At 39.9% G+C, this 24,601-nt stretch overlaps 1 protein-coding gene across 1 annotated transcript; it reads left to right on the top strand.

The window, feature by feature from the left end:
* The first annotated feature begins 2,218 nt into the window (after positions 1 to 2,218).
* Positions 2,219 to 24,554, top strand: tuft1b (tuftelin 1b). Its single transcript, XM_050034173.1, has 12 exons — positions 2,219 to 2,486; positions 15,610 to 15,690; positions 15,791 to 15,877; positions 16,020 to 16,094; positions 16,290 to 16,355; positions 17,911 to 18,000; positions 18,866 to 18,976; positions 20,921 to 21,144; positions 21,426 to 21,531; positions 21,877 to 21,960; positions 22,243 to 22,337; positions 23,025 to 24,554. Exons 1-12 carry the CDS (start codon positions 2,430 to 2,432, stop codon positions 23,095 to 23,097), a joined length of 1,149 nt encoding a protein of 382 aa, XP_049890130.1. The 5' UTR covers positions 2,219 to 2,429; the 3' UTR covers positions 23,098 to 24,554.
* The last annotated feature ends 47 nt before the right edge of the window (positions 24,555 to 24,601 follow it).

Genomic DNA, 24,601 nt, shown 5'->3' with positions numbered 1-24,601 from the left:
GCCAAAACTCTGTGTAGTGCACTACTTTTTCCTTACTGGTTTGATCCATTATTCAATAAAGATGCCAAATGCTGAAAGTAGGGCACTTTCTCTGGGCTGATGTGTTTCAAGCCATATGCTGCCAAAGGTAAATGAGTTCAGCCATACAGCCTAACAAGTATAAGTGGCATCAGAGCCACCCGACATGTGACTGTGCTGTTATCAAACAGGGCTACATCCTATTTGCAGGTCTGGCACAGAGTAAGCTGGTGATGGTGCTGCACTGTTACTGACAGAGATATTGCCTGAAAATTGGGGAGAAGCTGAACAAAAATTTGTTGCAACAAGACAGATGAAGAGAGACAGCACATGGGATCATTTTGGAAGAAGATCAGGCAGGTGACTGAGGACAAAATGCTGTTTTTCAGCAGCACTCACACCAAATGTCTGCCAGACGGAGGCGTCATCAGCTTGTCTGAGGTCAGTCACAGTTTATTTCCGCCATATGTGGCATTATCATTTCTATAGATTTCATCTTACTCCTTGACTTTAACCTATGGTAAATGACAGCAATTTGTGATGTATATAAAGCATTTTAGGTGATATATGTGCAAAAACTGGTCCAAATATTTAAATCTAACATTAGTAATGTTTTTAATATTAACTGAATGTGTGTATCAAATTAAGTAATACAACAAGATAAACAATAAGATCAGATCAGCTAAGTTTGGGGACTATAAGATTGGTCCCCAGCAAATAAATGTAGCATTTTAGCAGAACAAATAAATTCCTTATACAGATACAGTGAAATAAAGAAAATGTGCCCCCCAAAAAGTGCAAATCACAAGCTATCCGGTACCTTAACATAGACCAATGTGCATTTTGTAAGGCTACAAACAGAACAGATGCAAGATATGAAAATGATAAGAGATACCTCAAGGTAAAACTCTTAACCCTCAGATGTCAGTTTAATTGACTACCCTTTTGAGTCATTGGGGACAAAAATGTCCACTTCCAAAAACTGCTATAAAAACTAAACGGATTTATATATTTTTTTCTTGCTTTTTTTTTTAACCCTTTAAATGCCAGTTTGATTACTTGATGTCACTGTTGTTATTTAAGAAAACACATAAAATGAGTTATTTTCCATAAAACAAATGTTGGGTGGCTGGGGGATTTTTTTGTAAATCAGTCTTGGATATGTCAAAGATTAGCCAAGATATTGACTTAAATGCATTATTAGTTTTTGTGTAGCATCAGATTAAAAATTTACAACCCACTTAAAAAAAACATAGATATCACCATTAAACCTGGTGGATTACTCACATTAAGACAACAATTTGTTTGTATCCCATGTTTTCTGAAATTATATGTTCAAATATGCAAATAAATCATTATCTAATAAATATGCATTCATTTGCTCAAATTTCCAAAACAAAAATCTGAACATTGGATCAAGCCAGGTTCAAAATTCTTGTTTCATTTTGTTGGCACATGACAGTCAAAGTTTTTTTACAGAGGGAATTTGGGATATATCTGTATATAACACCATAAATCAGAAAATACTGTCCACGTCATGATAAAATCTGTTTTGCTATGCTTTTAGGAATAAAATGATCAGGCTTAAGTATGATAGGTATGTGGACAAACCCCACAATAGGAATAAAACTGGTAAGTTTGTAGTATGTAAGTGCTGCTGAAGTGGAGCTTTCTGCTCAGAACATGAGAAAAAACTTATTTTGAAAAAATGGCTTGTAAAGATATGTATTGTAAAAATCAACACACTATTTGAAAAAAAAACTGCAGGTGAAAGGGTAAAACATTAACAAACAGCTTACATATCACCATGAAACCTCCCCAGCTGATTTATGACACTAAGAAAACCTTTTTTGTATTTTGTATTTTTTTGTATGTTTAAATATGCAAATGATTCCTTATGTAATTAAATATGCACTTTTTGCATATATTTCCAGAGCACAAATTTGACCCACTCAGTGTATATGCTGGACGCTTTCTTTCCACTAGTCTGACAGATGACATGTTATAACACGAAAGTATCGTATTAAAAACGAAAAAAGCATATTAAAATGTCTAAAGTAAAAAAAAAAAAAAAACCTAAACCTAAAGCAGTATAACATGAGCACACTGACTTCTGCCTCCGACGTCCTGATTTATGATTCATCACATTCCATTTAAATGAGGCGCAGACATGTTGAAGACCTGCAGGGTTCAACTTCACTACCTGGACAGACCGTGAACGCAGCAGCACAGGCTCCAGGTATCTCCTCACTCTGTGTCTATGTAGCCAAGCTAACGGCTGTTTGCGAGGAGGAGGACATGTGAAGTTTTCAACACTGACTGACAGGAAACAGAAGAAACTTTCGACAACTATTTATTCATATATATTTTCATTTTTTATGTGTTTATGTGTGTGACTTTCCACTGAGAAGATGAGCGAAGGCGACACGCGGACTGCGGGGAATGGAGAGGAGAGCAACAGACTTAATGTGAGTGATGATAAAACTAACTTTAATGTTTAATTAAAGAGGCAGAGTTGAATCTCTGGCAGGTTTAACTTAATTTACATATGTCTTCGGTACTTATTAATATGATTATAGTGACTTAAACCTATTTTATATTTGCTGTGGTACCGCTGGAATAACGCAGTAACAAGCCACAGCTGTGATACATGATGTTTGCTCACTGTTGTGTTTGGCTCTTGTATTTTACAGAGTTTTTGAGCCAATGTTCAGTTTCCTATATGACCATATTAAAGTGAAACTGTGCAGAAAAAGAACATTTAGAAAAATACAAATTTAACCTGTAAAAATGTTCAGCCTTTATGAGAGATTTATGAGATTATGCGACATGAAAAGTAGAAATTATATTCATTTTCACCAAACAAATGATGTCAGATTACATTGTGAATGTAAGAAAATGTGCCTTTAACTCACCAAAGCCACCATATGTAACACATTTATAGTGTTACATTTCACATGTGTGAATGCAGATACAACACAAACATACTGTGTGGCTGAGCCCTAACTCGAATGTGTGTTGCCCCAAAGCCAAATTGAGCTCATGGTAATCAGCCAGTGTTAGCTATGTGTAACTGTATAGACATATAGAAGCCTTGGGCTGCTGTATGTCAGTGTGGTGGTATTAATTGCACACTGACATCAGTAAGTCTTGTAATTTTCTGAAATCAAATGACTGCGATCATAAGACAAGTGCTTGGTAGACATTATTGTCTGAGAGATAAAGTAATGCCAGATGGTTGCTAAATTCAATTGTACGTACGAAAACAAATACCTCTTGCATGTTATCTATCATTTCATATCGTCAAATGCTCATGCAGGTCAAATAGCAGGCGTGACGGCTGCCACTTTGTTGCATAAGTTGCACATCACTTATCATTAACTTGTGTGTGTCACTGTGTACATGGCACTTTCACTGGAACTTTAACCCACATTTTTCCTTTGCAGACATAGTTTGGAGCCAGTACACTTTCATGGTTGCTCTTCCGCAGAATACCGTAACTTGACATGAGAATGAATTGATATGTTGAAACAAGTGAAGTGTGAACGCCCTACTTCAAACGTCAATAGAAGTAATTAGATTATTGTACCCTGCAGCCATGTTTTTCTGGCTTAAAAATACTTGTAACTTTTTTGCCATTGTAGAACTTTTATTAAATTAAGGCTCATTTGAGAGAATAATTGACCTGATGTTCAGGAATGTTTCTGAAGAACTCAATAAGAAAGTGCCAGGACTTGTTGGTTGGGATGTTGAATAGAAATATCCTGTTTTCGTTGGCAGTCTAATGGTGTTTTGTTTCTGCAATCAATCTTACTTCAGTAACATCTGTCTGACATTTGATCCAGTTTATGCAAAACCTGCACTTTCATACTTTCTTTCAGTGTTGTCATGCACTTCTTGTAAATACCAAAATGTAATGTGTTTACCAAAGTAAATATACTTTGGTAAATACTAAGGATATTTACCAAAGTGACATGAATAAGAACTATCAAATGAAAGGTTTAACGTTAGATAACTTTTTATCATGGTTAAAGTCATTCACAGGCCTAAACCATTGAGTCAATAAGTGTCATGATGGCACATGTGCATCAGGATGGTAGCGTGAATGAACAGATCCTTTGTTTATACAGATATCTGGCAGGAAGAGGAGAAAGACATAATCATGCCGAGACTAAAACACGTGTTGCAAAAGCATTTTTTGGCAGCTGCGAGCTTTGATGGGCTCCAACTGTGATAAAACAAAAAGTGAATAAATGATTAGAGTCAGATCTTCAGGCCTTTTCCTGGCTTTACAGTTTGGGGAAGATCATTTTTTATTCATTATTGACTGCAACGGTGATTAAGGGTGCTACACAAATAACTTAACTTGATCAGGTTGTTACCATGAAGTCACTGGTTATTTTACACAGCACTGACGCTCTGTTGGAGACGGCGAAGGAGCATTTATGGGTCCCGTGGTCTCACTGTAAACATGAGCTTTGTCCTCGTTCACATCCTGCTCTGCAAACCACTGTTTCCACTGGGAAACCTACTGCATCCCATTTAAGCACATTTACGACTTTAATGGTTTTTTCTTATCTTTGCAAATGGCAATCAAGTTAGTGTGTGTTCTGTCGTGGTGTGGGAACACGCAGGGAAGAGCAAGAGTGGTTCAGGCAAGGATATTATTAAAATAGCTTAGCTGGATTGTTGTGGGTTCTTTGTCAACTCCAGGGTATACTTACATGGCTACATAGGAGGGATCCTTTGTGTGTGACACCAGCATTGTTAAATGGCATGTTTGCACTGCTCACATATCAACAAAAGGACAAGCAACTATAAATATATACAAATAGCGTGATAGATGACGGGTGTTTAGCACACACCTTGAAGTCTGCTCTTTGTGTTAAAAAACACGCAAAACACGTGAGAGACATATTGTTATACATTTTGAGTACGAGTGATGAAACTATAAGTCAATTTATAGAACTTATTCAACAAAAAAGTGTCATTGTTTAACTGTTTTAAGTCATTTTTAGTAAAACTGTCAACATTCAGTTGTTCCAAACTCTCAAACTTGGCTATTTTTGGTCTTTATATTACTGTAAATTGAATATCTTTTGGTTTTAGAGTGTTGGTCTTAAAAAACAAGCATTTTAAAGGCATCCCCATGAGCTCTGTGAAATGATGGGCATGTTTCTTTATCAGTCAGTTAATGGTTTGGTCTATAAAACGTCAGAAAAATTGTGAAAAATTTCCAATTACAAATCCCAAAGTGACGTCTTCAAATGTTTTCTGCAACCAACAGTCTAAAACATACAGATTTTCAATCAACTGTCATAAAACACAAAGAAGCCATAAAATATTTACATTTGAGAAACTGGAACCGGAGATTTTGGTATTAAAAAAAAAAGGTTGAATGGTTATCAAAATAGTTGCGAAATGATTAGTCAGTCGACTAATCGTCTAGTGGAATGATTATTTTAAGTGTTGCAGTTCTTGACAAAACGGTAATGTGATGATTATTAGTTGCAGCCCTATATTAGATAGTTGTATGTTTAAATGGCGATGAAAAACACTAGATTTAAGATAATATCAGTGACAGAGGTTTGATGTATAAAGTAGGGATGGGGTAATATACGACTTTGTTGGGGATCACGAGAAAAACCCAAGGAGTCGTTTGTGGTTAATTTCCATCATCAGAATAACCAGAAATATCATGTTAGAAGCACCCAAAGAGACTCAGTCTGCTGGGTAACCAGCAATAAAAAGGGACCTTGCAAAAACACGCTGCATACACACCAACTTAAAAGAAAACCACAACTGATCTTAATAAATCATTAGCATATTTTATATCCAAAGATAGGTTTTATTAGATTGTTTGTTTGTTTTTCATTAAAAAAGTATGTAAACTAAAATATGTGTGTCCAACAAAAATATTTGTTTCTTCACAAAATGCAAAGTAAAGTGATTTCACTTTTTTTTAGAGCCCTGACACCATGTTTACTGTTAGCCATCGGAAAACATCTGTCGCCCTAGTTTTTGTGGTGTGTTCCGCTCTGTTGGCGCTAGTCGGCCTCCGTCAGCTGTTTCTCGGTTGATTCAGTATGTTGATTCGGCATCGGAGACCTGTTGTTGAGTGAATGACTCTGATTGGCAGGTCGGCTCAGTGCATGAGAAGAAAAACGGAAGTAGGGAAAGCAAACATATGACTACAGTCAAACTCGTTATATGAGATGATTTTTTTTAGCCATTGAGCTCTGTAGCAGAAAGGGATCGTAACAGTTTGGGTGATTGTTCTCTAGCACACAGCAAATATCCTTGTTCTTTAAACACTGGGTTGTGTTGTTAAAATGCTAACTGGCTAACTAGCATCTTGAATCCGTCCTGTCGGTCTTCTAGTTCCCTTTTTAAATGATGAATACAGACCACCATCGCCTGCTGGTATGGAGAGTTATGTCCTCTCACACAGGTGCAGTACGTACGTCCTGTTTGGCCATTGGCTGTAGTCTTTGCGGTGTGTTCAAGTGCAACTTTTGTCTGAGACAGAGGCTACTTGAGGTGACGCACTTTTCTTTGATGTTGCTTTGGTGTGTCTGGGCCTTTAATGCCACTCTAAGAGTTTTAAGCATATTTTGATAATTATCAGGATAATATCGCTCATCACAATTATTTTGGCCAGAATGATCACAACATGAAATTTTCATATCGTCACATGCCTTATTATTAAAAGGTAGCTAGAGACACACACACAAGCTTGAACATATCTGGACTGTGGCATTTGACTTTTGTTTGCACAGTTTTGTTTACACTGCACACACTCACCGCGCCAGTGACTGTTATATAAAGACGCTTCATTAATCTTTCTTACATAACTCACACCACACATTCCTCAGAGTGCTGCTACCTACCAGTGTCACCATGTGGCAGATAAATGAAGCCTTCTTCATTCTACGGTTTTGTCTTGGTCACTTATTGTCCAAAGTAAGTTAAATATTAGTGTGTATTTGCATACATTTAGGCTACACTTAAGGATTAACCTGGTCACCTATTTACTCTGAATGATTGGGACTGTTTGATGAAGATAAAACAGGTGCCAGACCTAGGAATGGTTGCCCTTATCTTAAATTTTCTCAGCAAACTAAAGTAAAATGTGAAGAAAATGGCTCTTCAGTCAGATTATCAAACTACAGAGATGGTTTTCAAACTGTCACGCACTTAAGATTCACCATTAACATTCGTCTCTGTTCAGGACTGTTTATAATCTCATCAAAAAAATGTTCCCCCAGTTCTTTCCATTGTGTATTTGGCATTGCAGTCCTGCAGGGGAGGCTAACAGCCATGTGCCTCCTCGGGACTGGCACTGTAGCTCTCCGACCGGAGAACAATCTGGAGGAAAAAAAGGGTTGGGCAGCTGGTGGAGCCTCACCCAGCCATGTAAGGCAAGACAGCCGTGGCTTCCCACACTCTTAGTCACAAAGACACAGACAGTCTGGATCACAGCTGCTTGAACATCACCGGGAAGAGCCCCCGACAGCGTCTCCTGCCCAGGTAGATACCAGAATGATTCTTTGTGAGATAAAGTAAAGGGTTTGCATTTGGGTTCATACAGTGTGAAGTGCATCGTGGTACTTGTGGTTATAGTTTTGTCTGCTTTATGAATTGTTTGTTTTTATGATTCATTTGGGTTTGTCTTCATTGTGAGCTTGTCATACTTAACAAAGAGAGCTAGTATCCCACAGTCCAGAAAGAGGCAGGCTACGTTAAACTAACATATACAACAAGAGGAATTCATTTACCTTTATTGAATTAGCAGCTTTATACAGCATGTAATGACAAACACATTTTTCTCAATGGCATTGAACAGAAGGGAAGAGTTTATAATTAACATGTGTGACGTGTGAGGGATCGGAGCAGGACATGCTGAGATCAACAAATTACCACGTTGTTTTAAGTGTTTTATGACTTTTGTTATCATTCATAGTGTGTGTAGTTGTGCTTTGTTTTGACTGCACTTAGAGATGGATGGTTGTCACACGTTGCTGCGATCTCTGTTGGCACTTGGAATGGGAATGTAGATACTGGTGTTGGAGCACATCGTGATCTGGTCTACTTTCTCAGCTTGTTAGAATGATTTAGTACGTATGTATTGTTGTCCCTCAGTGATCAGTCGGCGGTGACATCATCTCCAAATCAGTAAACAACAGTCATGGAGGAGTTTGCAACTCGATAACAGGGCTTGAGTGGTCGTGTATTGATTGTGGGAGGTCACTGACCGGTACGAGGGCGCCTTTTTAGCTCGGACACTGATGAGAAGCAGTGATGTCACCTCAGGATTAGTAAACATGAGTCACATTGGACTGATGTGTAACTGTCTGTTTTCATGTCAGCTGAAGGTTGAAATCAGTTTAGATGATCTGATCTTAAGTGGGTTTTTATCCCCTGAATTCCTGACTGTCAGAGATATTTTAAAATTAGCAGTTGTGTTTTGATAAGTAGAAGCAAAATGGCAGACCTTACCTTTTTCCAACCTCTATTTTCAGATATAATAATCACTTAAAGGAGCACTTCACCCCTCAAATGACCATTTCTGTAACACTCACCTCTTGCTCATGTCTACACTTTACTCTGTACTTAACTGATTTGTACTCTAGTGCACTTTTCGTAATGGTGCTCCAATAAACAGGAATTACAGCGTAGTAAAAATGTGTAAAGGAGCTTTAGCACTGCTCCATTATCTGATATAACCAAAGCATTACACTAGAGACAGAAAGCAGACTCTCCCTCGGGGCTCGCTGCTGCTGCTCAGCTAAAGAGCTGACCTGTGAAAAGATCCAGTGGCAGATTATTTACAAGGTTACTTTAACGCTTCATTTGAGCCTCTGCATTGTTTTTCTCTCTGTGTACTCTCACGCCAGGAGATGTCAAATCAATCTGGAGACGCTCATTTGGGCACACTTGCAGTGATCTGTTGAATAAGATGTTACGAGCACCATATTCATTGTTTAGTGAAAAACTGTGATCGTGGCTTGAATAAAACAGCAGTGGTTTCTTTATAAACAAAATAATTTTAAAAAATAACTTGATGTTGAGTGGTTTACCCAGTAGAAAGCTTTCTTCAGTCTTATGCAAGACGTGTGGAGTATTTCACTATAAGTTTGTCTTTTGATCTTATCTTATCATGAGAATCTGATTAACGCAGATTTATACTTTAGAGAGAGAACAATCAACTGAAATTGAGCAACACCTTAATTACTGGTATTGATATGATCTCATAAGCTATTTTCATTAAAAACCTCAACCTGGAGATGTTTGTACGTTCATTATGAAATGAGTTTATATGCAAATATACCACTCATATCATATAAGAGATATGACAAGCCCAGGGATACCACTGAAATAACCTTGCTGCCTTTGTGCTCTCTAAGTGAATTTGAGGTTACCCTTCCTAGAAGTGCTGCAGAAATGGAAATTAAGCATGTCCTGAGCTGCATGAACAAGTCTAGTGGGGCGGCACTCAACGATGGAGTAGATATATAATGGCACTGTAAATGCACAGACCAGATGAAAGCTCTGATCACATTATGTACAGTAGTGTGTGAGTTTGCACACGTCAAAATATGGATTAGAGCAAAGCAGTAGGAGTATTAAGTCGAGGAAGTATGGCGGTATAACCTGTTTACTCAGAAAAACGCCCTCATCACAACAACCTTCATATCACACATGTTTTCTGACTTAAGTTTGTTTTTCTTGTCAGTGCAAGAATGTAAGAGCTGTTACATCAGGACCTAACAACAGTTAACAGATTCTCATTTGTTAATAAGGCAGGCCAGGACCACAAAAGTATGCAGTGATTCAGCGTTTAATTTCACCTTGGAACACGATCACATGTACAGGCTATTTGGCCTGTAATGACACCTAACAAGCCTCTTCTGTGGGAGTGGTTCCCATCAACTTCTTTCATCCGTAATCATTGGTTTGGACTGTTGTGTGATTGTTGTCATGGTGCAGTTGACCTCTGCGCTGAATGCAACATAAACAGTCGAGGACTTTGAGGTAATAGTGCGTAAGACTCTTGTTTTTCTGATTCTTTCTTAGATGATTACCAGAGATTGCTTTGGTGTTCAGCACTCAGTGTCTGCACCACCTTAACATGGTCTCACAAGGGTAACATTGTTGTCTGCAGTATAATGTTGTTGCAATGTCAATATGGAGGTATTTGGTCAAAAATATCCCAATATTTGATTTTCTCCTTATCGCCCAGCCCTAGTCTGAGGTTTCCCATATTTCTTTTGTTTGTCTCAAACACAGTGTTGAAGCTGTTTTTCCCAGGAAAAGAGGAAACTCCTCCAGGCATTCAGTTCGGCACATGAAACATCTTGAACTCTGCATAAGATTTGGCGCTGTTAAGGGTTAATTTGCATACTGAGTACCAAAATCTACCTTAAATTACCCTCAATTTACTTTTATGAAAAGGCATGTTGTTATCTGTAACTTATCCTTCAGGTGTGCTTATTTTGAAGCTCTGTGGCCGAGTGTCTGCCACATGTCTAACATGTAAACATGTCCATGGAGTCAGTTCTCAAGAAACACAGAAGGATAGCGTGTGGTTGGCTGCAGAACATTGTGTTTCCGTGTACAGTAAGCAACTCCCAGGGCGTGTCTGTCCCACGATCCTCTGTGTGAAACCCTCAGGCTGTTGCTCCCTCAGATCACAGAATGAAATGTTGGCCTGCCTGTCACCGCCTCTGATGGTTTTAGGACATTGCAATTTCACACAAAGATCTGCCACTCAAGCTAAACCATTTAGCCTGAGTTTGACTTGCAAAGCAGAGAACTGGTTGAGTGACGCAAGAATGTGTGAGCCACGTGACCTGTACTGGGTTGCCTTTCTTTGTTCTAAAGGCAGACATTACTGTGTATGTGTCGACATGACTTATGACAGGCATGTTCACACACACTCTAAAACCATAAAACTGTTTCCACCTATTCACACGCAGACCACAGACACATACACAAAGAAGGAAAATCTAAAAGCATGCATCCTGTCATGATCAGCATGTATCTATTTTAGTCAGTATTTATTTAGGAGTTTGCATGTTCTCCCTGTGTCAGTGTGGGTTTTCCCTGGGTACTCCGACTTTCTCCCACAGTCTAAAGACATGCAGGTTAATTGGTGACTCTAAATTGCCCGGTGTGAATGTGAGTGTGAATGGTTGTCTGTCTCTATGTGTCAGCCCTGCGAGAGTCTGGTGACCTGTCCAGGACGTACCCTGCCTCTCGCCCAATGTCAGCTGGGATAGGCTCCAGCACCCTTGCGACCCTCAAGAGAATAAGCGGTTAGAAAATGGATGGATGGATGTTGTCCAGTATGTACTGTGAAAAGTGTTTTTTAGACAACATATTCCAGAAAACATACTTGGAGTCATTTATAATAATTAAATTCCCAATTACATTTACTGTGTTGGTGCACTGATGTCATTTTTGGCATTACATATCTTTGTCACGACTGTTTGATAACCATGTTTAAGGGATAACTGCATCAGATAGATAGATGGATAGATGGATGGATGGATAGAATATCGGCCAATGTATCTATATCGAGATTTTGTTCTTCCTAATATCAGTATTGGTATCTGCCCTAAAAATCCAGTATCAGTCGGGCTCTAAAGCAGAAATTTATATAGTAACTCATAGCCTCATAGACAGACATGTATAGTATGTGTACACACACACACACACACACACACACACACGTACATTAAAGCTCCATATGATTACTCTTATTATTCTTATTCGCCTGTTCTGCTACACAAAAAGTTGTGAGATATATTGAGATAATAAAAACAATATTGTTGCCATTCTGCATGTTTCCCAATCCATCATGATCTGCAGGCACCAGGCATCACGTGATGGTTAAGTGCCTCATATCAAATGTACGGAAGCGTAATGCATTCATTTGATAAGAAAAATATGTTTTTCTCAGTTTTTCTGAATTAACAAGATTATTATATCTGATTTATGAGCAAAGTTTTTATGGAAAAATGAAACCACCTTTCACAACTCTACGTCATGATGATACATCCTCATGATGTGTCATCAGGTTTCATGGAAATTTGAAAGCTTTTCTCATGACTTGTTATTTCAGGAAAACAGCAGAATTTCTTTTCACAAATAAAATGCATAAAGCTTCTGTACAAAAGTGCGTCAGACTGCAGGTATAAATCAGGGCCTCAGTGTGGGGTGTTGCTTTTGTGCCAGGTTGTCACATAGAGTTGTAACATTCAGTCACTGACTGGCACTGTGTGTCCAGATGACTGCACTGCCTGGGTGTTCCTGGGAATCCAGATTAAGTAAAGGGCTTTTCCCAGGAAAAAGGGAGTGACTGAATGAATGATGTTTGTTGTCTGGTGATGATCCTCGCTATCAAGTGTGAAACAACTTCTACAAGAAACCATCGCTCATGTTTTATTCATGTGTGGATACTTTCTAGATTCTCACAGTCAGGTTCACATGTGGTGTCACTAAATCATGTGCGTGTTGAAGTTATTATTGCAGCATTGTCTTCACACTTAAAGCTGACAACAGACTGTGGCATGTGGAGAATGCGTCAGCACTTCTTTATCATTCCTGTACTGTAACCATGGGTGTTATTCTCACAGGGAGCAATTAAAGTTGTGTAATTATTAAATGCAGTCAGTACACTGTGTGTGCAGCATCACTGTGCTGCATGACAACATGTTTCTGCAGCTTACTGGGTGACATCGACCAAACATTAAGTACTTCAAGGGAGTGAATGCCAAATATTACGCAGGTAAAATTCAGACAAAAAAGATTCCTGGCGTCTTTAGCGTGACTTTACACAGGGGAACATCTGTTTCTCTTGCATTTTATACACCATGCAAAAGTATCACCTGCCTGTGAAACTTGTAAAAATACCTCACTGACTGGAAATAAAAAGCCCGTCCTGGAAAACATGTTTTTTATGAGCAAAGTCACAGCTTCCACTGGTGTGACACCAGCGAGCGCTAGCTGTAAACACCTTACTGCACCACAGCTATATTCAATGATGAAAAACAACCTGCAGACAAACTCTCCCTCTGTTTTAGTTCTCTTAACTCACTGAGAATTTATTATTAATATATATTATGGCATAATAAAAGTTGGGATGTTTCTCTGAGGATTGACTCCTATTCCCATCTACGTTTATAGACTAAAACTAAAAAAATCAACAAAGAAATTAAGATAATCCCAGTCCCAACATCTATAAACAGTTGCTTTCTTTTGGCTGTCATATTATGAGCCATAGGCACAGCTTGGCTTTTGATCTGATTGCTATCTTATTTACTTTGTAGCTGACGCACCCACAAAGTTTAATTCAGGCCACTGATGATAGCACCGACAGCAGCGCCATAAAGTTTAAAAAACAGTTTTTAGAGGCATCTGGCCTGAATGATATATAATAATATCAGTTCAGTCTTCACTTTGTGTACTGTAGGGTGGAGGCTCACTGCATACAACAGCTACAGCAGATTAGCTACACACGCACACACACATGCATGGATGTGTACGTACCGACACATAACACCACATTGAGGCTAGGATTAAGCATAATTCAGGTTGCTGATAAGATAACAATCGACTGTGTTACATAACTCACCTGTGGCCGGTCTTTTATCCTCCACCTGAAGTGAAATGAGTTTGTCGAAGGGCCAAATGTTTTGTTTGCATTGTACATTCAGAGAAAAGGCAACACAATTTGTGTGGAGTCATACCTCAGTTTACATAAATGGGTGTTACCATGGAGGATTATGTATAGTTAGAGCAAGCATTTGCTTTAGGGGAAATGTGCTTTGTAATGCAAAAAGGGCGGCTGACTTTAAGGGGATTTGATTTGACTTTCAAGTGATGTCACTTGTCAAATCATTTTTAGACTGAGATAGACTGTTGTTCTCAGCTGGGTCCAGAGTCATGTTTTACCTTCCTGTCTTTACTAATTAATTTGGAATGTTATGTACTCTGTTAATGCCTATATTAGGACATTTTTAGTGGATGATCTTACAAGCTCGAGACAGATAAAGCTCTACAACATGCAATAAATCAAAAGCAATGAATTATAATGTGAAGGTTGACTAAACGGATGGCCTACAGCCCAAAACCGGCCCTCCAATGGGTCCAATCCAATCACCTTATATTGATGCACTTATGAAGGATAAGAGGTGTCACGTTTCAGGAGCAAGTTTAACAGTGAGCAGCCTCCTTTAATGTAAAACGATGCCTCATCAGCTCTTCCACCCTGACCAGAATACAGCTCTCTGAAAAAACAATTAATATTTATTGTGGTCATATTTAAAAAATATTAAACATCAATTGGCAGGTTCATTACAAAATAACCTATATCAGACTTTTATCTTGAAAACAGTATTTGTGGAGCCCTGTTTTTTAGGCACAACCAAAACATTTGACTTGTGAATTGTTGGTAAAGCAGGGGATAGCTTAACCTGCTTCCTCAATAGATCCACTTTGGTTTGAGGAGGTGATGTCAGCATTGCTACACAGGAGTGGAAAAGTATGGGAAAATGTACATGTAGAGAGTAGTAAACCGACTGAATGTGGAAAAACTGAGACACATCGTTGAAACTGGACTTATTTTTCTGAAGAAATCTCAGGCTGTTCATCATCTGTTTTCTAAATGGATGAACATTTTCAGAAGTTACTTCTTTACGCAAAAGAAAGGAAAGTTTTGAGGTGTTGTTATTTATAGGTTTTTATACAATGGTTTTACTGGTTCGGCCCACCTGAGATTACTGAACTAAAATGAGTTTCACACCCATGCTCAGGATAAAGTTCTACAACATGAAATAAATCAGTAGCTCTGGATTATAATATGAACTCAGACGAAATAGCTATAATTATCGTAGAACAGCAGGCACTTCCATGGAAAACCTTCACTCCATGTTATTAGGAAAATATTATATGTCATTAAATGAGCAGCACAGGAGAAGCTGGCACCCCGTCAAAAGCGGCTTATGATCATAAAGTAAAGGAGCTGTAAAGATAGAAATGGAACAAACACCCAGCCCTGTGGGTCAAACACAACTCAGACCATCTGTTATTTTTCCAGAAGTGTGGTGTTGTTGTAAAATCTATCTATTAACGCTGTGTTTAAAGTGAAGTTGCAGATTCTCACATGATGTTTTTGTTTCTAAGGCAACAAATTTGAAATGAGAGTGAGTCAGCAGTCACGGATGGTTTGAGTGTTGGTATTTTTGTCCCTTACTGGACTGGCCTGATTTCATTTTCTCCAGCGAGTAGAGTGGAATGTTTGGTCGTAGTCACTAGACTTCGCCCTGGGGATGCAATGGAAATGTCTCCTCTGTGTTGAGTTGCTAGGCTTTCAGGTCTAACAATGTGGCATCCACAGAGGAACTCCAGTATGGGGAAGTTTTACGGCCAAAAGTACGCCTTTTTTTTCTCTGCTCCACCCTCTCTCTCACTGGTCGCTTTCATTTTATGCCCCTCTCCTTTCTCGTCACTGGTGGTTTTTCCTCAAAATCCCCACAGCTCCGTTTAGTCAGCTTGTTCCTCTTTTGCTTTTATCTTTCATTTCAGGCCCGCCGATGCAGTCGACTTAGACTCGCTCTACAAGATCAGGATCAGTCAGACTGCACCTCGGAGCAACACAGCAACAAGGTACAAAATCAAAGAGGAAAACTGTCGTTTACTGAAGGAAAGAAGAAAGTGTAGCATGGAACATTTACTAAAATGTTGGGTTTTTTTTTACTGAATGCAGGAGAGCAGCATAGCAGTTGTGCTGCCACAGAAACCTCAGGGGCACGAAGAAGCACTCCTCACACCAACAGAAGTTGAAGTCATTAAGGTACGTGAGCTTCTTTTAGTGTAATTATATTTGATTATATAACCACACGCATGTATGAGCCAGTCCACCTTTTCATGCTTATTGAAAATATGTGTGTGCTCGCCCGTATTATTTAACACTCTCCTGTCATTGTGGTATCCAGGTTTATCTTGAAGCCCGTCCAGAGACAGCCGAGAGTGTCAAGATGCTGACGGACGAGGTATCCCAGATTCAGGAGGTTAGTGTGCGACAGACAGAGCTGAGCTGAGCAACACTTCCCTCCACCACATTTAGACAATGAGTCAACATTTAACCACAAGTGGAAACATCAGAGTGTGTGTATTGCTGGGGAGAATAAGGGGAAACGTATAGTGGTAATAGTTTCTACTTAGACCACATGTTTTAAATGTGTTTGATGTGCTTTTGTCTCTAGGTGAGGTACTGTCTGAAGACTCTGAGAGAGCAGATGGCAGCCAGGCAGAACACTAACAACAACAAGGTAAACACCCTCTGTGTGATGTTTTTCTGAATGTGGTGCTGAAACAATTAGACTAATAATTATTCTGTTAATGAAGAGAAAATTCACATTTTTCCTTTTATGTGTATATTTTGCTTATGTTTTCTTGAGTTGTTGTGTTGAGTTCTCTTAGCTACCATGAAGTGAACTCTGTTAGGCGTGAAACTAACTAACTAAAGATTATTACCAGCAGTGACAGCAGGGCAGGTATTGTTTTGACCTTGTGAGTCTGTGTGTGTGTGTCATCATGGCAAGATGTGGCCTTGGAGAACGGGAACGACCACAGAGGCAGTTTTGAGTTTTTTGCCATGTGATACATCTGTCTGTCTGTCTGTGGACAGATTCTGATAGTGTCACAACCGTGCAAGATGCAGTCACGAAACTTTATAGGTGTGTAGCTGAGTTCCCAATTAAAGCTGAGTTCAGAGATCTGGTCTGGTCCAGGCAAGGTTGCCAGATTTAAGGGGGTAGGAAGAAGGGAAGGGATCGCTACAACCCTACTTTGCGCCCCCACTTTTCTTTTAAGTCGTGGATTAGCGTCATAGCTGGTATGATGCAATTGCAAGATGGTCTGGAGTTTCCATATTTACTAAAGTGGAAACAGACAACTTTTCAACTTTACCCCATTAGCATTTCCAAGCTGTATTATTGTTGGTGCTACTGTTTTCCTCAGAGCACAGCAACTACCAACGTAGCAGGACACACTACATTTTGTTTTCCACGCTTCACTTCCACCATTTCTGCTACAGATAACTTACACTGATGCTGTTTTGGTAGGGTTAGCTTCCGATAGCTACTACGGGGGAAAACAAAAGTGCTATCCTCTTCCTGTTTTGGTTGTGCAATGTTTGAAGCACTTTCTTTGTGCTGTAAATCAAGCCTTCATTTTCCCAATAGATCAGAATTGCGTATTGAAAGGGAGGCTTATGGGGAAGCAGTCTAAACACTGATGGTGTCATTTTCTACAGCCAATACACCGTGCAGTCAACATTTACGTCATAATGACAAGTTGATGTTATGAAACGTATCTGTTTCCACTTTAATTCATGAACTTTTTCAGACACCAATTAAATTATTGTCACAAAGTGGTCCACAGTTACAAAAAGATTGATGAGACAAGCAAAAACTCTGAAATCATCAGAACAAATCGAGGCTGAGATGCTGTTTAGCCAAAGTGAATAAGGGCTTAAAAGTAATTCTAAGTTTTTTAAATTGGATCCTAATTTTAGCAGAAAGGTAGTCAAACAAAGCCAGAACCAGGATAATACATGGACGCTGTAGAGTCTTTGTTAGTGACCGTGCAGCAAAACCTTTAACTCACTGTAGACGTGCTTGGGCTTGTTGGCTTTAACAACAACACTTTAACAATGCATCACAACAGTAGCTGAAGATCCCTTCCTTCATCCGCTGCTGTTTTCTTAAGTTGCAGCACAGATATACAGTATCTGTCAGCCACCATCCAGTATTTGTGCATTTAATGAGCAAAAGAAGAAACAAAGCACTAACTCCACTAACCAGCCGCTGCTCTCCTCTTCAGTTTCCAGTCAATGGCTTCAGAGTCAACGTGCCCAACAGCCAGCGAGATCTCAGCAATGGAAACGCTGTTCCCACTGAGTCAGACGCTCAAGTAAGCTAATCACAATCAGCCTTCTCTAACGTCTTCAGAGGAGCGTTTGCTGCGGCTTTTATGATCTCATTATTCATCAGTTTAATATGAATGAACCATGGGGAATGGCAGGAACCAATTTCAGCTGAAACTAGTTTGAATGCATTTAAATTTGTATTTAAACGACAGGCATTACATTCATTATGGAAAAGAAATGTCTGGCCCTCCAGCTGTTTCCCACTCACGCTCTCCAACTGCCTGCTGCTCCAGAGAAAATGGTGCCAGACTCTGGAGCTGATAACAAAGCTTACCACACACACAGCACAGGAGCTCACTTACACTCTGAGTAATGGTGCACACACGCACACACTGCCCCGCCCCCCCCCCCCCCCCCCCCCGCCCCCCCCCACACACACACACACAATATTGTATTTCCATGCATTATTCTCAACTCAGCACATCACAGCATCTCCTGTAACACAACACCATTATCTCCCAGAGAAGTAGAGTCAGAGCAGGGAGGTGCTGTGGCTGTCCATACCCAGTGACCTGTACATGTGGTATGTAGGTAACCTAGAGTCAATTTACACCGCCCTCCTTTCTAAATGTAAAGTGCATTGTTTGTGTGGAAAAGCTATTTTGTCCACCTGAAGGACAAGCCCCGAGATAAAATGTTATCTCTGCACAATTCAACACACGTGCAGCTACTTGTCTAAATGCTTTTGTTACCTCAGGCTGGGGCAAACAACCTTTTAAACACTTCTCAAATAGCCTATCAGCAGCCACTCCTATCTGTTTGTTAGCTCCTGCCTTGCCCCCAGGTTCAAGCAGTTTGCCAGATTACGCCTAATTAAGCTTGTCACTTTCTGTCTGCCTGCACTCTCAGGTCGGGGATAATCAGGAGGAGAGCGCGAGGCTCAGGGAGGCGACCAGGCGTCTGTACGCGCAGCTGAAGGAGATGGAGAAGAGGCATCATGAGGAGAGGGAGAGACTGCAGGTCTGTCTCACGAGATCAGTTACATGACACGATTTCCTGTCTGCAGCTATGACTCACTCCTCTGCTGCTGTCTTGTTCCTTTAATCATCCTCATTATCTGCCAGTCTCATCTCTGGATTCCATCCCTCATCCTGTGATCACCCACTGTTTGGGTCTTTGCTCTACAGCACATTCATCTGTCAGGTCATGTAGGGACAATACTCACAGGCTTACCATAGGCTGATCTGTCAAGTACTGTCCCTGTGATCTTGTACTAAAATCCTTTTACTGTCAGTGGCATCAACACAGTTATATTGGTTCGGCTGACAGATACATAAACCAGTCACATAGCTTGAACCCAAACTTATCACAACATTTTTATTCATCTTAATTACACGTCAACAGCAAATACATTTAGGTTGTGATTCAGACAACATAAAAAAGAAACAGAGCAAATATTTCAACACTTTAGACTTTACACTAAACACATCTTTTTTTGTCTTTTGAGATGTTCTTTGATCTTTTTCACCACCATCTACAAATAGATTAAATGTTTTTCAGTTTTAGTATACATACAGAATGTGTTGCGTAAATTATATAGCCACTTTTTTATCGTGGTCACCCCACTAACTTACTAAACCTGCTTAGAAATAGTATGTAGTAAGAATTTTGGACACGGCTAATAAGGAAGTTAAAGCTGTAAGTTGTCTCATCCTAACAGGCCTGAAGAGTCATAGAATGTACTCACAAAGGTAAAAGAATAGTTTGGATCTTTTGAAGTGCGGTTGTATGAGGTATGCATTCATAGTCAGTGTATTACATACAGTAGATGGCGGTCGGCACACCCCCAGTTTGGAGAAGCAGACAGACAGAGTACCGCCACAGAAGCTAAGCAATGCACTGCTGTGGACGGGGGCAGCAACAAAATGCTATATTCTGAATATTTTCACCACTTTATCTTGCTGTCAAACACCCTTTCTGATGGGGAACTGAAGCTGTTATATCACTCTCTTCAAAGCCAGACTCCACTGAGAAAAACAATAATTAAACATTGCTGAGCACAGGAGCTGCTGGTCTACCGCTGCCTTGCCTTGGTTAGTTTGTTTGTGTTATTGTGTGACTTTGGCATTTTAAAGGGTCAGCTCAGATTCACCAAAGTCATAAAAACACACAAAAAAAGCTTACTGACAGAGGCAGCAGTAGACCAACAACTCCCATGTTCTGCAAGGTAAAATTACAGTTTTCGTCAATGGGGTCTGGCAGCTTTGACGAGAGCATAGATTGGGGACTAAAGCTGTTAGCGGCTTTCCCATCGCTTAATTATTATGCTATTTGCATAAGGGTAAAGCAATGAAAATACTCTAAATATAACGTACAGTTAGCTGCTGCCCCCTAGGTCCACAGTAGTACATTGCTTAGCTTCCATAGTGGTATTCCTGCCTGCATCTCCAAACTGGGGGCGTGCAGACTGCATCCACTGTATGTAACACACTGACTATAGATAAGTACCTCATACAACCCCACTTCAAGAAATCCGAACTATCCCTTTAATTGCTGGGACCTGGAAAAGCCACATAGTTAGTATAAAAAGGCCTCAGAATACACAGGCAGTTAGCGGATCAGAGAGATTTTAAATGAACCAAACTATCTGTTGCAAACTTCCATTACCATTTATAGACTTTCCTGATTTAACTTTTACTGCTGTACTTACTCTTGTGCAAATAGGATTTATGTCGACATTTCATGAGCACTCATTTTTGGTTCTACTTCCAAATGAAGTGGTTTAGATCATCTGGCTAAACTGTCGGCTTGCACCTAACAACTTCAACCTGAGCGAGGTCTAATCAGGCAGAGTAATGACAAAACAGTAATTGTTTGGGTGTGCAGAGGCTTTAATAGCGCATCCATAACTACTTAATCACAGGAAATCCGCAACAAGTTTTCACTGTGCGGCTCCCCTCACAGGTCGAGTCGCAGGAGTATAGCGTCCGTCTTGCTGAGCAGTCTGAGCGTCTGCAGAAGGCGGAGGAGCAGTCGGAGCAGAGGGGTCAGCAGGTGGACGAGCTGCAGAGGCTGCTGGAAAGCATGGAGATCGAGAGTGGCATCCTCAAAGACAAGATGGCGGCAGGGGAGGCAGAGCTGCTGCAGCTCAAAGCAGACAAGGAGGAAGGGGAGGAGAAAGAGCAGAGGTGAGATGAGGAACAAGGTGATGAATCAAAACACAGTCACTGGTCCTAACAGGAAGTAGAGGCTGGATTCTTTTGTTTTTAACAAACCAAGTCATGAGGAAAAAGTCATACTGTACCCAATGTTATTTGTTTGAATGTCAAATGCAAATATAGGTGAATTCATCCACTTTTATATCCTTTAACATGAGAGAATATATCATCATATACATGAACTCCTTTCTACGTATCCATTTGCTGTTTGCTGACAGAGTTTGCTTATTTTTGTGTGCGTGTGTTTGCAGGTGTGAAGAGCTGGAGAAGGAGGTGGCCATCCTGAAGGAAAAGATTCATCACCTTGATGACATGTTAAAGAGTCAGCAGAGGAAGGTCCGCCACATGATCGAACAGGTATTTATGCACACAAGCACACTGACTAACAGTACAAGGTGCACACACACACACACAGACACACACACACACACACACACACATACACACACAGTGCAAAAGAGCTCTCCAGTGCCCACAACTGCACAGGAAGCCATTAACGAGGAAATTAGATTTTGAGGAGGTGGACACATAAAGCGTAATTGATTTGAGGGAGTGGAGCCAAGAGGAAACGTGCGGTGACACAAAACTCGCTTGTCATGAATAAATGATGCTGCATCTGCTCCTGTTGGAAAAGTGAGCCGCGTGTCTCCGGATCCTCTCACATTGTTTGTTTGTGTTTTGTTTGTTTTGTGTACGATACAGCTGCAGAACTCCCGGACGGTCATTCAAGAGAGAGAGAGATTCATCAGGGATCTGGAGGAGAGGGTGGCTTTCCTGGAAGCTGAGGTCAGGAGCCTCATGTAACTGCTGTCAGAATCTGAATTAATAACTAAAGGCTTGATGCTACTTAGATTTATCATTCCTATGATTACATGTTCTTCTGACATCTTTATAAAGTACATCATGTGTGTTTTTAGTTGTCCTTCCTGTGCTAAGGCTTAAAACACCACACATTTCCAATCAAGAAAAAGCTGAAAAGTTGTCCTGCATGTAAAACCTTCATATTACTGTTCTGTAATTCTGTCTGTGCACATTATTTAACGCCTTTAACCTTTTTTCTGTCTGCAGAACAGAGAAATGCATGACCACATGGAGTACTTCCTGGCAGGCCAGGAGCCTCCACCACTGACATCCACCGAGAACAAGCCAGAGGTTGTTTACAGGTGAGCTGCTCGATTTATTATTCACAGTAAAGCCCTATTCACACGGGAGCAGTGTTATCAGGGAACTTTATGTGATTTAGAAATTAAGTCTGTATTTTATGTGGCACATTTGCACATTTATTGACATTATCCCCTGGATTTGATGTGCTAAATCATTTGTACCTCCACTCACACAACAAAGAAACACTGCAGTGATGTACAGTAACTTCCTTTTTTCTTTTAAATGTGGGTTAAACACGCAGAGGTGATTCTGCCACATATTGTAACGTCATCTATCTTATCTTTTGAAATTTTTTGAGTTTGCTCTCTCTGCAACAGTTCCTCCTACCGTGTAGCGAGATGAATAAATATGACCCCAAATCACCTGCATTTGCTGATTTGCACAGGACTCATATTGTTACATGACCACTGTGTCTGGCAAAATATGGTGCTTAATTTGCAGTGGAATTTTTAATTGACAAATAACAGACATGGCAGATTCCCATGGGATTAAGATCTCACACAACCTCTGCGATTATTATAAATGACCAAATGTCCCTGGGTAATACTGGTCTCCTGCAAATAGGGTTTAAGATACTGATTTCATCCTGCTGAGATGACATCTTGTCCATCAGTCATGCTATAGCCAAATGTCCATGTTAACTTCTTAACATTCATTTTTCTATTTTTATTTCTCCCTCTGTGCAGTAAAACACTGACTCCGTCATCACCGACCAACAAGGCCCTCCCGTTCATCAAAGTCATCGAGATCATGTCGTGAATGAAGTGTCAGCCAAAGGGATGACCAGAAGTAAAATACAGTGTAAATATATATATATATTTAACCACCTGCCAGGATGTTAACATAGGTCTGCAGTGATTTTAACAAAGGCTGGCTCAGCAGTCCTCATGGTGACAAAGCACAGTGGTCCTTTGTTAGTACCTCATAGTTACTTTTGAGGCTGTTCTGCACCTTTACCGCCTCTGTCAGTGTCAAACAGAATCTAAAAAAGGAAAGGAAAGGGGAATTCAAACTAGGATCCAGTGGTAGGAGGAATCCTAAAAAGGAAACGAGGAGGAGGCTGTGCAATGGAAAGAATTTTACTGAACTTGTTACATGACATACGCAGACACAAATCTGTGCAGTATGTACTTTGTCAGCAAGTCTTCACGATACAGCAGCAGGAGAAAGAGTTCAGTTAAGTTCTCTGCGTTGTAAAGTTTTCCGCCTCTGCTTCTTGCCCATGCAGAAAGGAGATGTGTGAACAGGTCAGTGTTAAAGGTGGATCAAGAATAAAAACAGCTGTTAGTATTGTATTTCTCTCTTACATATATTTGGACAAATGTACAAGTAATCACACTGTGTTGAGTGTTTTCAGCACGTCTTCATCTTATAGCAGTGATACTCAAGTTGCTTTGCCTGGGGGCCACTTTTGCAAAGTGACAGGGGGCCAGGAGCCAGTTAATAAACAAACATTTATAATTAATATAAAAATGATTAGCCCAGACCTCTGTCAGAAGGTGCGGGTGATCCTCCCCTTATTTTTTTTGTATAAACAAGCCCTACGTTGATGCTTTTCTGTGCACTCTGGCACCTTATTTACATTCAGTGTGCAAAAAAAAATTTCAGTGTAAATTAGAAAATCTTACACCACGGGCCGTAACTTGAGTATCACTGTCCAGCAGCCTATTGACCATAATCCTCAGCAGCCGAGTTCAGGGTCAGATTCCTCCGTGCTTTGCACCACATTGCCAATGGCAGGCCTGTAGCTGGCAACGTCAATATTTAAATATGATTTATGTTTAACTTAAATGTAGTTCTCTGACAGAGTGGGTCACATATTATATTTTATAGAATTTTGACCTTTTTAGTTATGCTGGAAAATACTCATTAGATGCTACTTGTAGAGATATTGGCTAGTTAACTAACATTTTAATTATTATCTATGCTGCCAAGTGCTGCCTCAACACCCTCACTACATATCCTGTTCTGTGCTAAAAGGTTTCATATTTAATAACAACTCTGATTTAACTGTTAAACTTACTGAAATAACTATGCATTGTTTGTATGCTGTTTTTTCCCTCTCTGTAAAATACTTTCTGTTGCAATCCAGGATGTACAGTTTTATAAACTGAGTATACATTTACTGTGAACACTGTAGATAGATAAGTTATAGTTGTGTCTGTTATTTTGTTGTAGACTGTCACATCATGTTTCATAAAATGAAATACCTGGTTTATCTGAGTCATTTGTTGTATCTGTAGTTTCACTTGTTCTTGCTTTT

Source organism: Epinephelus moara, chromosome 22 (assembly GCF_006386435.1).
Source record: "Epinephelus moara isolate mb chromosome 22, YSFRI_EMoa_1.0, whole genome shotgun sequence".
NCBI lineage: Eukaryota > Metazoa > Chordata > Actinopteri > Perciformes > Serranidae > Epinephelus > Epinephelus moara.
The sequence above is the reverse complement of the archived record's forward strand: the minus strand, read 5'-3'. Positions and strand labels throughout refer to the sequence as shown.

Coding starts and splice junctions, on each gene's coding strand:
- tuft1b (XM_050034173.1), top strand. CDS start 2,430: ATGAGCGAAGGCGACACGCGGACTGCGGGGAATGGAGAGGAGAGCAAC. Junction 15,878..16,019: donor CAGAAGTTGAAGTCATTAAG/GTACGTGAGCTT, acceptor TGTGGTATCCAG/GTTTATCTTGAAGCCCGTCC. Junction 21,961..22,242: donor TGGCTTTCCTGGAAGCTGAG/GTCAGGAGCCTC, acceptor TTCTGTCTGCAG/AACAGAGAAATGCATGACCA.